The sequence below is a fragment of the Plectropomus leopardus genome, chromosome 13, assembly GCF_008729295.1.
Source record: "Plectropomus leopardus isolate mb chromosome 13, YSFRI_Pleo_2.0, whole genome shotgun sequence".
In the NCBI taxonomy this organism is placed as follows: Eukaryota; Metazoa; Chordata; class Actinopteri; order Perciformes; family Serranidae; genus Plectropomus; species Plectropomus leopardus.
The window spans coordinates 5,169,674-5,187,226 of NC_056475.1; the positions used below are offsets into that span (position 1 = coordinate 5,169,674).

Consider the following 17,553-nt stretch of genomic DNA (forward strand, 5'->3'; position numbering starts at 1 on the left):
TCACTTCAAAATGTTATCCTGTGAGACATTTGTGTGAGATTTTATTATATAAGTTACTGACTTATGGCCAAAAACATGTTTTATGAGGTCACAGCGACCTTGACCTTCCACCATCAAATTCTAATCAGTTCATTCCTAAGTCCAATTGGACGTTTGTGCCAAAATGAAAGAAACTCCCTCAAGGCCTACTTCAGATATTGTTTTTATTAGAATGAGATGGACACAAGTTTACAGTGACCTTGACCTTTGATGACAAATTCTAATAAGTTCACTGTTGAGTCCAAGCAGAAGTCTGTGCCAAATTTGAAAAAAATCCCTCAAGGTGTCAGATTCTGTGTTCACAAAAATGAGACGGACACAAAGTCACAGTGACCTTGACCTTTGACCTATGACTGCCAAAATCTAATCAGTACTTTATTGAGCCAAGGTGGAGCTTTTTCCTAATTTTGAAAAAATCCCCTGACAGCACTCTTGAGATATTGCACTCACAAGAATGGGAAAGACGAACGGATGGACATCCCGAAAAGAGAGCACACAATGTATTAAACGTCTATTCCAACATGCTGATAATGAGATAAACTTAATTATATTTTGTTTCTGATATCTTATTTGCCCTACAAACAGCTCTGTGTGACACGCACACACCATTTCTTAAGATAACAACGCGGATGACTGAACATCATCAAATATGTAATATCTTGAGCTGCTGTCCGTTACAACAGCTTCTGTTAAGATGTATGTTTTCTTGTTCTACAACCAAATATGACAAGCAGCTGTTGTTACGGGCGGCTACCATGTAAACACAAAACAGATGAATACTTATCAGACGCGCTTTAAGTCTGACAGGCATCTTGCCCAGCGCTGATGAAATGTTTACATAGTTTGTACCTTGGCATGTTCATTTTTTTTTCTTTGGATATTAGCGAGAATATTTACAGTAACCATCAGAGCTGTTTATGCAAAGCAACAGCGCCTTCTTTTTATACTGTTTTCATTTTCATAACTCTTCAGAGATCTTCTCTGCTCTATGCTACAAAGAACATGTTTGCTGGTTAAGATATATTTCGATATAAAGCCGGCCAGAGACTATGTGGGGAATATCCGAGACCTCAAACTCGCAAAGCACCTTTGTAATTGCAAGGTGCTTCCAGGGGCCTAACAAAAACAATTCATAGTAAATGGGTAGAGTCTAGTACTGTACCGTATATGATCATAAAACTAAAGCAAAATGGTAGATCTGAGACCAATTTGCTTCATGGTAAAATATAGCATCCTTAAAATCTCTTTAGCTCTACATTAAGTGTCCCTGAGCTCAGACTACAAAATAAATAACTAAAAGAAAAACAAACAAAAAAACCCCACAGAAACACTGTCTGGTACAGTAGTATTCAACGCAGCAAATAAGGCAAGAATCTGGTGTTAGCAAAGACAGCCTGCAGTGTACTGACAAAAAAAAGCAAAAAGACAGCAGGTAAAGGGAGACTCAGCTGTTTACAAATACATAATATTTAAAACCTGATGAGGAAAAAAAATCATAGTGCCACCATAAATCCTTCAAACCCGCAGAGCGCTCCTGTGGACTTAGCCTACTTGCTTTTGAGCCCCACGTCCCACCAGCAGGTGTGAAATGTGTGTGTTCATTAAAAGGAAATCACAAAATTACAGTGTGTTTTAGCTAGAAACTGTTATTGTTGTGTTATTATTGCCTGATTTCAAATTATCTGACTGTGCCTGAACGTCTCATGTGAGACAAATGCTTTTGTCAATAAAGAAATTAAAGCCTAACATAGGGACATTCATCAAAATCACTTTATTTTACACATCTTTGTTTAAAAAAAAAAGTTTTGCATTAACCAGATAATCCTGTAAAAAATGTTAAATTATGTGTTCCCCAGCGATACTTTTAAGCCATGACCGACTTGGCTGAGAACAAATGTCAAGTAACAAAAAATGACTGAGCTGCAGGCTGTTTGTAAAAATGTAATAAATGTAAATTGCAAAGGAGCAAAATGACCACAAAACTGCATGATTTATCCAGAACCTTTAAGGACTTAACTAAATATGTGTATTTTCCAGGCCTGGAAACAAAATTGTAAAATTCCATGACTTTCCCATGTTTTTAATGAAAGTGGAAAACCTTCGTAGATATAATGCGAATAATAGTTCAGCCCTTGGGCCCCTAGCTTTCTAAAAATGTGGCCCCCTGAACAGTATAGTTGAATAGTCATTCTCTAAGCCAGCTGGTCCAGCCAGGTGGTCCAGATTTCTACTTAGTCGTTCGTTCAAGGTCCACATGTAAGGTAAATGAACACATATTCAATTCTATTTCACAAATGTGAATAAGATTTGGGCTTAGAAGACACTGAAATAAAACACAATGCAAAAATTAGTGATGAAATCGCACTGCATCTGTACTTCACAATGTTGACACATTCACAAGTCACTGCGGTCCATTCAGAATGGACCCGCAACCAACTTTTGGCCCATGACCCACCAGTTGGGAACCACTGCTCCAAACACTCAGTTGTGACTGATGCACTGTGAAGTTAGTTCCAGCCATAAACTCCACCACTAGGTGGCAAAGCCGAGGGTGAGCATCAGTGATGCCTGAGTAGTAAAGGCTTCAATTTCATTTAGCGGATTAAAAGGATATGATGCAGTTACACTTAGTTGGAATTGCGAGCAGAGGGAATACTAAACTGAAGTGGCTTCTGGCAAAAAATCTCAGTGTGCCATTCTTAACTTTGAAGGGACTCACAGGTATGACAAATCTGATTCTAGATTTGAGGTTCATACGCACTTTAAGTGGACACGGCACATCAGTGTTCAGGGAAAAGAGACATCAGTAGAAAGATGTAGAGATACATACTGATGCAGGAAACAGGGTCCAAAGTCGATGGCTTTGGTTCCTTGCTGCCAAATTTCTCATCCGTTCCGTTCACCGGCCGTCTGGAACCAGGCTGTGGATTTGAAAAAAATATATATATTTTAACACCTGTCCGTTTTGGTAACACAAAGTGTCAGTTAATAACACTGCTCTAAACTCATCCCTGTCATATATCTCACACCTGTGGGGCCTGTAAGTCAGTATCACACGACATCCTCTTGAGTAACTGGAGTAACTGGTAAGTGGGTGGTGAGAATTGTCAGCTGATGATGGGCACAGTGAAGATACTGCTCTGGCACACCAGTGGACACACTCACGCACACTCACACAAACACAGTGCCAGACCTGAGATACTCACTGCAGTCGGTGCGAGCCAAGGTCTCTACTCACCGCCAGATCATCCTCGTCCGAATTGAAGAGGTTGTCCAGGTCGTTGATGGACACCACCAGGTCCGTCTCGTGGATCAGGCTGGTGGAAGCCATGCGGTTGTGAGCAGCCCCTCGCTGAGCATCTGCAAAAACAAAAGTACTGCGATATTAACCCTTTACCATCACTTTTCCTGTGCTGCTCAAGATGCCTTTACTGAATATTCTAACTTTGAACCTTGAGCAGACTGGTGTGATTTGGAAAGAAAAACATAAGAAATGTTCCAAAAATTGCAAGCAATTGGTAGATTAAAAAAAAAAGCTAGGGAAAGACTATATTCATAGTAATCAAAACATATTAAAAATTATGTTACAAGATTATTACTATCTTTAAGAACTTTTTTCCCCAGGTAATTTCCTTACTTTTTATTTTAATTGGTTTTGTTTTAATTTTTTCCCCCCACTAATTTTCAGGTAATTTTCTTGAAATAATTAATTATTAATAGCTCATTTCTTGTTCATTTTTGGGTCATTTCCTCTGTCATTAATCATTGCTGTCTCCCCATGTTTTTGAAATAAACCAAGCCACTTTGCTCAGGTTTCAAAGGGTTAAAATAGTAATGTCTATAGGAAGGTATTAGGTGCTTGAGAATTTAATGAAAGGCTTTGAGGTGTGAATGTTTATGCTGACTGACCAACCCGGTTGGCCTCAATTTAATCTCCATTCAATTTATTCATAAAGTAGATTTTCTATTAATTCAATTATTGAAATGATTGTGGCATCACAGATCAGTTATATTGAATTTAAATTAAAAAATAATCAAGAATGAATGTGGTTTCTATTCACATATTGGAAAGATTGAACTAAAAGTGTAATGCCAAATTAAAACTGCGGAAAAGCTTCTGCAGGGCTGCAGAGCTGCAGAGATGCCCATCCACCATCTGAAAAATGAGGCGTCAGCTGTAGAGTGCTCCAGTGATGACGTTTTTCTGTCGGCTCACGCAGAGGTTAGCTAGTTCCCTCGTCACAAAGTCTTTAGGATTTTTCCATTGGATTTTGGATTTCTGCAGAAAATGAGCTCTGTGGCTTTTATGGTAGTTATATGTTTAGTTTAGCAAGAAAATCTCCAAAAAGGAACACCACTTTTAAAATTTTTGAAGCATAAATGCAAGCATCAGAGACAAAAAGCGATTTGTTTTTTTCTTGGTGTGAAAAACCCTTTAAATGACAAGTTTTGTTCTGTGTGCCAAGTTCATGGATGTGAATAGACCCCAAGATGCAGCGTACACTTTTTTGCCTCACTGTCGAGGTCTTCTAAGGGCTGCAAGTACAAATTTATACTTTTGTGTGACAGCAGGTGTAACATTGAAAAAGCCAAGGGGGTTTTTGGAAAATAAAAAGGCTCCTTACCATCTGACGGACCTGTTCCTCCATCTTCACCCTGTGAGGAAAAAGAAAGACGGGAAGGTTTAGACGGAGGAAGATAAAAAACACACATATACCCATACAACCAGAAAAAAATACAATACAATAAAACATTTTTTTTTATTTAAAAAAATCTAATTTCAAATTTACATTTTATTTTTTTTTCTAATTTATTTTTTAATTGGAATGTGCTGATAAACATATCAATGACAGTGTGTGCAGAAAATTAAATGAATAAATTGGATTAAAAAAAGTCTGAATGTACATTACAGCCAGAAAACTTATTTATTAAAACATAACACTAACCACATCGATGAAGCTTTTTCTTGTACTTAATAAGGGCCTGTGGCTCAGCAGAGTCTGATTCATTACTGTGTTAAAATGTGGGTGTGTTAAATTCTTTGAACTGTGATTAAATAAATAAATTTGACTGGATTGGAGAAAACAGAATAACAAAAAAAAAACCCAAAAAAAACCACCAAGCTGCCAGATTCAACTAACAAAAAGAGGTTCCTTTCTCCAATCAATACAAAAATAATAACATAAAATAAATAATAGCAATAATAGTAATAACAGAGGAGAAAAATTGGAGAGAAACAGAAGAGCAGAGAAAAGGGACTGCTTGCCTCTGCTGTGGCAAATGAGATTTCCAGTGTGGATCAGAGCGAAATCATGATCCAAGGAATGGCCTCTTAGGCTCCCACCCAGACATCAATATCTGGGAGGGCTGGCCTTCTGTGTGCGTGTGTGTGTGTGTGTGTGTGTTCTTATGATAGGTTGTGTGTACACTGTGTGCTGAGCACTTCTAGCTGGGGAGCAGGAATGTTATGTCCCAGCCATTGATTTCATTACGCTCCAGGGCTTTTCTCTGAGCAACGCAAGCTTTAATCTGTCTCCCTTAAAGGACCAATGCACAGCAGCACACAACAACCTGCACCAAGGCCACAATCTATAGGTGGTAATGATGCCTTAACCCCTTATCAATAACCTGGCCTTGGGGGGGAACGTGTGCATGTTGAGTCTTTACATATTGCAAAAGCTTGTTTGACTCCAAGGCTGTCTGCATTAAAGCATCACATCGCCCTTTTCCTACGACTCACGGGCTTACCTCATTTATCTGAGGCTTTTTTCACACATGTATCTTATAACTCAGTGGGCTCTGACACATGGGCGCCACTTATGTGCAGCCGTATCAGTGATCAGGCGACAGTCCTTTAACCCTTTGACAACTGAGTAAATTGGTTTACTTTCAAAAACATGGAAAGAAGACGAGAAGACAATGAGCAGCTTAACAAAAATGGCCCAAAAATGAGCAAGAAATGAGTAAAACGTACAAAAAAATTGTCTAAAAAAAAAAAAAAAACAACATTAAAAAAAACCAAAATCACCTCCAAAACAAAGCTATAGAATAATAACAGAATAAATATATATATAATATGTATGGAAGGTATACAAGTTTAATATTATCAAGTGACCTCTGTACCTCTGCACGTGCAGATAAATAATATACAGAGCGCAGAATATGGTGCAGATGCGCGTAAAACTTGCACTCACGGCTGACGCTGCTTTGGTATCGGTGTTTTGTAGGCCAGCAAAACATCCTGGCACCGACTATTTATGCAAGATCATAGCGCTCTTACGACATTAGAAAATAAAGGCAAGCATGACCCATTTCTCAAATAAGTTTCACAGAATAATTCACAGTTGTGTTCTGATCTTAACCCTTTGAAACCTGGGCAAGCTGGCTTGATTTTTCAGGGAGAAGGCAACTTCAAAAGAAATGACCCAGAAATCAGCGGGAATTTAGTAAACAATACAAGAAAATTACCTGAAAATTAGCCAATAAATGAGAAAGTTGGGAGAAAAAAAGGGAAATGACCCGGGAAAAATATTTCCCTTGCTTTTTAAAAAATATTTTTTTAAATCTACTAATTTCTTGCCAAGTTGCTCATCATCAGGCATGTTCCCCAAGGTTTTAAATAAAATAAATGAATGAATGAAACCAATTTGCCGAGTGTTTAACTGTTTAAATAATTCTGAAAGGCGTCTGAATGCAGAACACGAAAAGTGATGTCAATCCAGGTTTCATCAGGTTAATTATATTTAATAACTTTTGTAAGGACCACGTTGAAAATGTCTTTTCAAGGTCTTCCAGCACTTAAATTTATGAGTGCCAAATTCAAGTACTTCAAGCACCTCAGGCACCTCGTATGAGCCCCTGTAAATCACATGAGGTCCCTCAGTGAAACTAGTCCTGTGCTAATAGGGCTTAAGAATGAAAACTGGCCCTAACACTGTGGTTTTATCAATTGATGGGAAAATTCGGAGAGGAGCACACACACATGGATACACACACACCACATAAAGCAGACAGTGGAAAGGCTTCGCTGCACACACTGCTCTTCTGGGACTCCTCACTCCACTGAGAGCTGCCTTCACCCTCACATTCCAGCAAAGACCGGGGGAACCAAAGAGAAGCAAAATATTTGAGTGCGCTTTTTAAGCTTAATGGTTCAATGAGCCAGGTTTGTTGCCGTGGTTAAGACTCCAGGCTCTGTGAAGCTTGCTGCAAACACGCAGCCAAGGAATGAACACACACACACACACACACACACACACACTGAATCTCCCTTTCAATGCTGGGGGCGATCTGCAGCTAACAGGTGGCCCTTGTCTGGAGCCGGAGCCAACAACCCCGGAGGCAGAGCAGAGGAATATGTGCGGTGGAAGGAAGAAGGAGGCAGATCAAATAGGAAAAACATAACAACTTAAAGGAAATTGGACAAGCTAAGTATTTGGTGTTCCTCTGGGCTCAACTAACAATGGAGATTCGGGGATGGCTTCCTGTTCGCTCGGGCAGTGAAAGCGGATGTATGTAGAGAGCGGTTATTTTTAGTGCAGTATCGCAGAAGATGCTGATGGCCTATTTTCTACCTCGCCTGCTCCCTGATCTTCAAATCAGCCCTCTTGTCCCCTTTTTATCCAACCAGTGAGGAAGGAGTGAATCAAGTGGTTTCTCCTCATGCTGCCTTTTAGGAAGACTTCACACCGCTAAGCTGCCACCGCCTTTCTGCGTCAAATCCAGTGGGGTGTGGCTGCGAACTGGATTCAAACTTGGAAAAGGCACGTGCGTGGCTTATTTGTAGTTCAATGCAGTCTGTTTCTCAGGTCAACTGGTCACAATTAAGATATGACGGAGTGTTAAATAGAAAGGTTGAAGTTTTTGACAGGAACCACAAGAATTACAAGATGAAACAAAACTGTATAAATAATCCACCATAGCGCTCGCTACAATACTGGGCGTTTAATCTAAGCTAAATCATGATCAGAAATCAGAATTCCCACACATATTATAGGGAACATTTCAAAACTTTTCCATGATATTTCAAGGATCAATGATATATCTCTTTTGCCCAGTGTTTTTCAAACATGTCAAATTCAAACATAGTATCAGCTAGCTGGCACACATGAAGAGAGAGACAGTACGCTCGGAGAAAATGAATACAACGAACGTGACACAACAAAGCGTCACATCGACGTACGACGAAAGTTACAGAAAATAACATTTCTGTTATGTAACATTACGTGGACATTTATCCACACAACATTACTGCAATGATTTTATTCCGCACAACAAAATTACATGACTTTTTCAAAACTTTCAGTGATAACTCTTTGAAACGTGGATCGACATAGATTTTCTCGTGCTGCGTTCAGGGGCCTTTAGCAAGTATTTTGAACCAAGAACGAAGTGGTTGAATTTCTTTCAAAAAAATGGGAAAAAATGCAATAAGTACTTTGGTAAGAAATGTCCAGGAAATGGCAAAAAAAGTACATTTAGTAAATTAAAAAGCTACATTTCTTGTACTTTTTAATAATAACTTACTAATTTTTAGGTCATTTTTTCTTCCAAGAAATTTTTCTTTGGTTCTCGAGTTGCAGGTCCTACAACTACTTTGACATTAAGACCAAATGTGGCCCAATTTTTATTTGCTCTAACGTGACAGATCTGATTTTTTCAGAGCAGTGCTGTCTTGTCTTACCTTATGTTTCTTGCCCGGCTCACGCTCCCCTCCTGCCTTATCCTTCTTGTTGGAAAACGTGAACTTGACGTCTCCTTCCTCGAAGGCGTAGGGGTCCACCTCCGGCTCGTGATCTCCGTCCGTGATGGCAGCAGATAGGTACTGGTTCCTCCTTGCTCGATACATCTGAACGCGTTCTTCAGACACCTTCAGTGGCCATTTGGACGTGGACATCACCCTGGGAGAAGGACACGCTATGGTCAACGGTCTCGAAACAACTATGTGAGAAATTTTCGATTTACAAATGTGCAGTTTTTTGTTGTTTTTTTTTAAAATTACAGACCATTTTTAAAAAAGCCGTCTAAAAATAGAGTTGTATGTCAGTAGAGAAGTGAAAAACAAACATATTTTTCCTCCTACATGTAGTGCTAGATCAGACCTTGTTGTGAGCAGTTTCATGTTTTAACTTTTTTTTTAGTAGCTTATCAACTGAATCACAGTGCAGAAGGAAGAGTGCATCTGCTAATGGATGAGAGGTTCGTGCTAGTGACAGCGCGAGATGTAAACAATAATGGCATTCTCATCTTCTGATCTGTAAATTTAGATAGCTCAGTGGTGCGAGGTGAGCCAGCAGTAGATGTACACTTGGTTCTGCGCTGTGATTTGGTTGGCGAGTGAAATTTGGTAGAGAGAAACATTGCTGTTGAGTTTCCCCAATCTTTTTTTTGGGCGCTTTGAGCACCACAAGCCGAGGGCCATCTAGTTCCATTACACTGAAGAGAGGGCAGACATCTCTGTGTCCAGATAATCCACAGAACTTGATGCAGTTTCATGTAGGAACTATTTTCTTCCTACAGAACCAAAACCACCAAATGCATCACCCCACAGAAGAAAGTGTGCATCTACTGCCACACTGAGCTACCCCAAAAGGACGCCATTACTGTTTACATCTAGCCTCTCATTTATGAGTGGATGCACGCTTCTTTCTGCATGTCGATACAGTTGGCGGGTGTAGTTACATAGAAAGAAAATAGTTCCTGCGTGAACTGCTCACAACAGGGTCTGTGGATTATCCTGAGTAACCGGGTCATGATGATTTCTGGAAAGAGACATTTCTGTTGAGGTTTTAAAATGACATTTTTTGGCACTTTGAGCACCACAAGCAGAGTGCCGTCTAGTTCTATTGTACTGGAGAGAAGGCAGACAACTCGGCAACTCACACCAAAACAATCAAGATAAATAAACAGCACTACAGGTGAACTTTCCCTTTAAATGTGTGAACCGTCCCTTAAAATTTTAGTAACAGGAACATTTCCTCAGACGCTCTGTTTTGGCCTGATGTCATATGTCGTAGCTGTTATCGCATCAGTCTCCAGAAACAGAAATTACAGCGATGCCAAACAACTCTGACAGCTGTCATGCAGCAGCATCATGTTTGTTGTCAGACAATTACATTTCTGGCAGATTTATGGAGATGTGGTGACTGCAGCGCTGACTGCTCACACACTCACTGACACTTGTTACTCATCAAAACCTCTTATGTGGCATTGACTGTGGCCTACTTCCTTCTGTGTGACAGGACAGGAAGGGAGGGGAAAGGAGAGAACTACTGGCGGCTCAGCAAGAGAGGAGGGACTGACCCAACTTATGTGTAATCCCTCCTCTTCGCTGCCTCCTGTATTTCTCTGTGCTCCTGTCTTCTCGTCATGCCTGTCCGGCTCTGATGTGAGGTGATGGTGTGCAGTGGCCTGGGCCAGAGATTAGCTGCCATTCAGCGCTATGGCTGGGAGGATTACAGCTCACTAGAATAGCCATTCCAAGCGGATGGCCCCTTGGGATTGCATAACCCCGCCAATAATTCCCACTACGGCCACCCTTCGGCCTGCTGGTCACTCCGCCTGCCTTCACACTGGACGAGCCCCCTCGCTCTGTCCATCACCATCTGTCAGAGTTCCTACACAGTTTCCATTATAAAAATTCCTTACTTTTCCAAACTTGCATTTTCAAACTTCTCTGAAGATTTTTTTTTAACATTTGCACACAAATAGATGGATGTTTATTATTTAAATAAATGGTTATAGAATCAAACTGTTGACATGTATGTTGTATTCTCATTTTTTGCTTTTATGTTACAAAATTCTAAAAAAAAAAAAAAAAAAACCTGAAAAAGGTAATAATAAATATTTACTGTTTACTTTAATGACTGAAAATATAATAAAACCCAATAATGTAATAACTTGACCGATAATGTAGTTAAATGTCCCAACTGATATTTTAACAACATTTTTATCAATAATGTAATCTTTTTTCTTTTTTTTATTGATGATAAAATAATTATAGTGGATACAGCAATTACACAAAAAGTGTGTTTTTTGTGGAAATGTAAATCAGCAAAGACATAAAATTTATGATACTGTTTGTGGCATGTTAGACCACTGAAAACATGAACATTTGTGTTTTAAACATGTAAAGGCACCAGGCTATGTGATGTTGCAATAGTTTGTTAGTTCTTTTGTAATGTTATTACAATAACAGCTGGGATATTTTTTTTTACATTACTGGAAAAGTTATTATATTGCTGGGTTTTATTGAATTTTGGACCAAATTTGATTACATTTTCAGGAAATTATTGCATCATTAGGTGTTACATTGCCATAGCTAGATGCAGTCATGCATTCAAATTAATTACTACACTAAACATTAAGCGTTCAACTGTCAAACATCTCTGCTCATACAGGACAGAAACGGGTGCTACCTTTACTTATATTATTTCTCTCATCATACTAAAAAGAATGTAAGAAAAAATAATTAATTACAATTTGAAGCAATTTTTTTTTTCTTTTTTTTCTTTAAAGAAAATGTGTTCTTTAAAAATCAGCTAAAATTTTACCATCTATCACAACCAGAAACGAAACAGAAATTATCATTGGAATTTCAAATTTCCAACAGTTCTTGAACACATTATTATACCGGTTTGTGAAACAAAATTCAATGACGTTTCCAAACCTTTCAGCGTATATACGGTTTTGCAAAACTTTTCAAAGCCAGGAAATTATATTTGCAAATTCCATGACTTCTCCGGGTTTTTCATGAATGTACAAACCCTGAATAGGTGCAATAGTTTTTTTCCATACCTAACAAAACCTGGAAATAACTCAAATCAAACTCAGTGCTTTTCCATGCTGCATAGGAACTCTGAGCTTTTCTCGTCTCTCTCCGGCAACTTCCAAACTGATAGCCAGCAGCCAGTATTTCTTTCACCTTCAACTGTATTACAATGGCTGAGGTTTATCTTTATCTAACCCGACCATTACTCTTCCATGTCCCAGCTCTGGTATGTGCGTGTGTGTGAGTGTAGCAATCGATGAGTGTTGCTGGCCCTGCACATTGGTGATGTATGATGTCAAAAGGGCACATAGCAAGAGATTAACGTGCTGTATGCAGCTAAGCACTATAGCGAACATTCTGAAGCTGAGCGACGAGGGAGGGGGGAGTCTGAGAGCGAGAGAAAAGAGGGAGAAGGTGGATTTTACATCGTTATTCTTTCAAAACAATTTTTTTTTCTGGACTGTTGAAAGTGCTCCACAGCGGCCTGGGGGCCGTTCTGTAACAGGAAGGTGGGAAATGGAGGGCTGTGATGCTTAGTCCATCTGTGAATGACTGGAACATGTATCACCCTGTGTGTGTGTGTGTGTGTGTGTGTGTGTGTGTGTGTGACTGTTAGGTAGGTAGGTTTCACTCACTCTGTGACCGACACCATGTTGTCCTGTGACGCCGTGGACTCGTCCCTCAGCTTGTCCCCTGGAAGCAGCGGCGTGGGCACCTCGGCCTCTTTCCTGCGAGGCAAGTTGAATAACCTCCACGGTGCGTGGGAGCTGTCCTCCTCCAGGTTCACCGCTGTGCCCACATACACTGTTGGCTCAGGAGGCTCGGAGTAGGTCGACGCTCCGGGGTGGGAGTGGGGGTGATGATGGAAGTGCTGATTGAGACCCTCCGGCCCTCCGGGTTCCTCGCCGCCGCCTTTCACCCCGACCAGGCAGGGCTCCGGGGGCGGCTGGTAGAAGTGTTGGCTGTTGGGGGTGGAAGGGTTCTTCATGCCCTCGCCTGATTCCTCGCCACGCTCGCAGGGGTGCGGACTGAGTGGTGGGGGTTGGGGGGAGTTGGCCTGTTCTGACGGCCCAGCGCTGACCCCGCTGTGGAGCTGGGGGGCTTTTTGAATTCCGGACACGTCCGTAGAGCGTATACTAGGGAACCTTCCTCCATCCTGGCCCCTCATGGCTAACCTCTGGCCAGCTGTTGCCTCGGCCTCTATTGAAGCGTCGTCGCTGGTCAGGCTGCGATGGTGGAAGGGCGTCTGGGGTCTCTTCTGCTGCTTTTCACCTTTCTCTGGCTTCTCTCCTCCAGCTTTGTGCTTGGTAGGAGGCTGGGAGGGCTGGCCCGCTGACTGAGTTTGGCCCGGGGTGCTGCCTGTTCGCTGCTTCACTGATTTATATCTGCAGGGGAGAAGACAAACCATGGAATATGTTGAGACTATGAGGCACCAGTGTCACTGAGCAAAACAGCAGCAGAGGAGATGCAAAGTGGGAATTATTCATTTTTATGTGCAGAGATCTTGTGCAGCTTATGCAAAGCCCCCCCTTTTAACCCTTACATCTGTAAAAACAAGAAAACAATAATTTTTCCTTTGAATCCTGGAGCAAGTTCACTTTTCTTGTGCTGCTTTCAGACGCCTTTCACAATATTTCAACATTTGAACTTTGAGCAAATTGGCTTTATTTCTTTAAAATAACATGACAAAAAAGGCAATGAGTCAGCAGTTAAAAATGTTCCACAAATTGCAAGAAATTAGTAGATTAAGATTTTTTTAAAGTTATGGAAAAATGTCTAGGGAAGAAGAAAAAATAGGAAAAATCATAGAGATGATAATCATAATTACATATTTAAAATTTCATTAGAAATTATAATTTTTTTTAGCACTTTTTTCAGTTGGGGTTTCTTTTTTATGTGTGTTGTTTTTTTGTTTTGTTTTTTATAAAAAAAACAATTTTCCAGGTAATTTTATATCACTTTTTACTCAGTTTCTTGCTGATTTTGGGTATTTTTTCATTGCTCATTGCCTTTTTCCCATGTTTTTGAAAAAAATCAAGCCAGCTGCATGGGGAGTGCACAGAGGGATCTTCCCAAAAGTGGAGGCTGTTTGTTAGTTTAGGAAGTGCTTGATTTGATATGGAGTTTTCTTTGAGCAGGACACCAATATTAAATGTCAATATTGGGGATGATCGTGTTCATTTATCTGTGGGAAGCCAAAATCATCGTGAACAAGATTAATATTTGATTAACTGTGCAGCTCTGTGATGCATTAAACCAGAAATGCCATACCAAGGCTTGACCATGGTCATCAGGATCTGCTGGTTGCTCTAAGACCAGCTGACCTGCCAACAGCCAATCAAACCGCTGCCCCTCACCTTCTCTTACCCACTACCTCTGTCAGTCCTTTGGCCCGGTATGTTTTCAGCCTCTTTGTTGTTTTGTCACCACTCAGCCAACCGCTGCGGTTATACATTAGGGTGTTGACGAGGAAGCTGTGTCTCTTTAATGGCCGGGGCACTCGCGTGTGCTGACAATTAGATGTCGAGATAAGCCGACACACGGACGGCTTCCATCTACAAAACACAGCTAATGGCCATTAAAACTGGCAACGCACAGAGCTCCCCATATCTGTGTCGCCAAAGTGCTGGGTGGCTTCCAACAAATTAACATGCTCTGGCTGACTGGCCCAATCCACTCTGCTCATGTCTGCGGCCCAAGCCGGCTCTCCTCTCCCGAGGTGGGGAAAAAAAAAAGCCGAGCACAAAGGATTCCCCCGTGGAAGTGTGCCCAAACTTGCCAGTATCAACCAATCAGAGCACATACAAAATTCAGTTTAGATAGTGCTCGCTCATTAACTGGGACTCTGAATTTTCTTTCAATCTACGAGATTGGTTAAGGCTCCCCCTGAGGAGCCCAGTCAAGCATGCAGGCATCCCGCTCACTGATTGGACCTGCAGTCTGCAGCGGCACAAGCTTGCCCTTGTGAGTAAAGCAGTTGGTTGCATCTGTGGTCGGACGAGACAGATGATAAGCTGAACGCTGAAGGATGCAGGGGACAGCTGGTTTGCTGTTTCATTCAAGAACGAGGCCTCAAAGACATTAAAAGTCATTCTATCAAAATGTGATGAAACACACAAAAAATGCATCTGAAATTAAGCTTTTCATGGGGCTAAATTTAAAAAACAAAGATGTGCAGAGTATCATTAAAAATAAACAGGATGCACGATAATGCTCAAACATTTTTAGAACTGTTGATTCCGAACCACTCAAATCAAATGTGGCAGCCTTTGATCAGTAAATATTGTTTTATTTTCCAAAACATCAATTTAATATGTGACAAAACTGCTTGCAATTGGAATACAGTCGGGTTCATACCCACCTCTCTCTTTTGTCCTTACAATATCCATCAACTGTGACTGTTTCTTACTCCCCTACAGACATATACGAAGTCATTCAGCATGTTTTGAGCAAATTTGTCAACATTAGGGAGCGTGCAACACACACACTGTCCCTGTACCACCTTAGTGTCCCTTAAGTGCTCCATCAGAGGTCAAGCTATTCTTTCTCCTTCAAATTATTCCCATCAGTGCGGGAATAAAAATGTCTGACTTACAGAAACACACAGCCCAGCGGAGGTTTCGGCCCCAGCAAGGCTGTCACTTACACAAAATAGTGATAAATTGAAAAATATGAAGAATAATATGCTTGTCAAAGTCTAGACGTGGATATAACTTGCAGATATTTTGCTGACTACGGCGCTCTGTGCCGCTGTTCAAAGCTCTATAGACTCTGTATAACCTCTTTGAAATGCCTTTGAGCGCACACATATGAGCGATACCTGCACATACTGTATATCTGTGTGGGAAGTGACTGACCTGGAGCAGCTGCAGTATGACCTCTGTGAATGCTCCACAAAATCCCAGGCTCCCGCTTTCTCCGTCAGCTCCTCCTCGCAGGTACCGTTAGTTGCGGCTGAGAACTTCCGCCTGGGGAGGAAAAAAATGTTTAATACAATGCTACAACTGGCTATTTTTTGACTGTCATTATCTCATGAGTATGTCAACAAACTCATCCTATTTTGTCATATGAATTCAGCAGCTAACTCCAGCCGACGCTCAGTGCTTGGTCAAGAGGAAACATATCCCTGGTAGCTCCCAATGTGTCAGATTAACTGAGGGTGAATAATACAAAAGACCATATGACCAAACTGCAAGCTTAACCTGATTTTAATCATGAGTGATAAATATTTCCATCCCTTGTTTTTTCTTTGTTTGGTTTATGTATACAGATGCAATTTAAGATTATTTTCTAGATTAATTAATTTATATTTTAGTCTATAAAATGTTAGCGAAAAATGTCTATTCCAGTTTCTCAAAGTCCAAGCTGATTATTTAAAATGTCTTGTCTGTTAAGGCCACAGCTAAACCCATTTCCTTTCCTTTCTTGGAGTTCTTGGATGCAATTTAAAATGTGCAGCCTCCAGATCGGCTCCTACTCCAAACGTATCGGGGTTCACAAACATCATAAACATCTGGTATTTTTTTGCTTCCCTTTCCCTTTACGAGCTGGGTTCTAACAGTCTAAAACTCAAAGATATTCAGTTTGATATGATATAAATCAGATTAAAGCAGGCAATCTCTATATGTGAGAAGCCCAAAACAGCATTTTCTGCCATATTTGCGTGAAAAATTATTTTAATGACTGATCAATTACCAAATAGTTGGCAATTGTTTTTCTGTAAATTGACAAATTGTTTAGTTAACCAATTGTTGAAGCCGTATTTATGCATGAATAATAAAACATAATGGAAGATGCAATATATATATTTTTGGAAAATTGAAGTCAACAGTAGTCGCTCACATAATAGCAATATAATCAAACGATACGGCACTATATTTAGGAGTAAGAAAATGACTATAAAAAGTGGTGAGATGTCACAGTTCTCATTAAGACCAGGGTACCTGGCACCTTTAAGGGCAAGGATCCAATATGTCCCTCTATGAAACGCTTGATTTTTATCCCCGTCGCTGGCATTGAATTTATGAAAAACCCTTCCGATACTTAGGACATCGATGTATCATGTTTATGACGGATGTGTGGTCAGAAGGTGTGGAAAAATAACACCAAAATGCAGCAGTGTTGTCAGGCGCACAGGCCAGAGACTGTGGTTGTGCAGATTTTATAAAAATAAAACTAAAATCATCGGGGAATGTTTAAGTTTCTACACACCTCATTCAATGTTTATTTAGAAAAATGAACCATGCACTGCCTCTTAGCCTGAGGACAACCTTGAACTAGTTGAAGTAGCTGGGTTAATTGCATTGTTTTAAACTGAAAATGAGATTTCCAACTGTCCATGAGTGCTTGAACACTGCTGTGCTCTTCTTTACTCGGCTTGTTACACCAATAACTTGTGAGTGCTCATAAAAAACACAAGTACCGTCAGGAGAGGCTGACTGATTCTCTCTACGGAGAGTCAATAAATGGTGTGTTCAAAGTGACGATGATTTTACAGAGCAGATAAGTCGAGCGACAGGTGAGGAGTCTTTCTTACAGAGGTTGTTTTGGCGTCATGTTTGTATGCTTGTGTGCTTAATTTATAGAAACTATAAACCTCCCAAATAATTTAACAAGAAATACTGTGAGAATATATGCTTTCTACTCCATAACACGCTGCTTTATATTTGAACACCTGCATAAAATCAGGTTGAGTTGCAACATGCACTTGACTGTTTTGGCATATCAATCTAGAATCTTAGAGA

At 40.4% G+C, this 17,553-nt stretch overlaps 1 protein-coding gene across 1 annotated transcript in view; it reads right to left on the bottom strand.

The window, feature by feature from the left end:
• Positions 1–17,553, bottom strand: part of med13a (mediator complex subunit 13a) — a 99,957-nt gene that overhangs the window by 17,676 nt on the left and 64,728 nt on the right. The window contains 6 exon segments of the mRNA XM_042498730.1: positions 2,870–2,960; positions 3,278–3,399; positions 4,665–4,695; positions 8,723–8,939; positions 12,445–13,194; positions 15,667–15,777. Coding sequence (XP_042354664.1) covers positions 2,870–2,960; positions 3,278–3,399; positions 4,665–4,695; positions 8,723–8,939; positions 12,445–13,194; positions 15,667–15,777 — 1,322 coding nt within the window.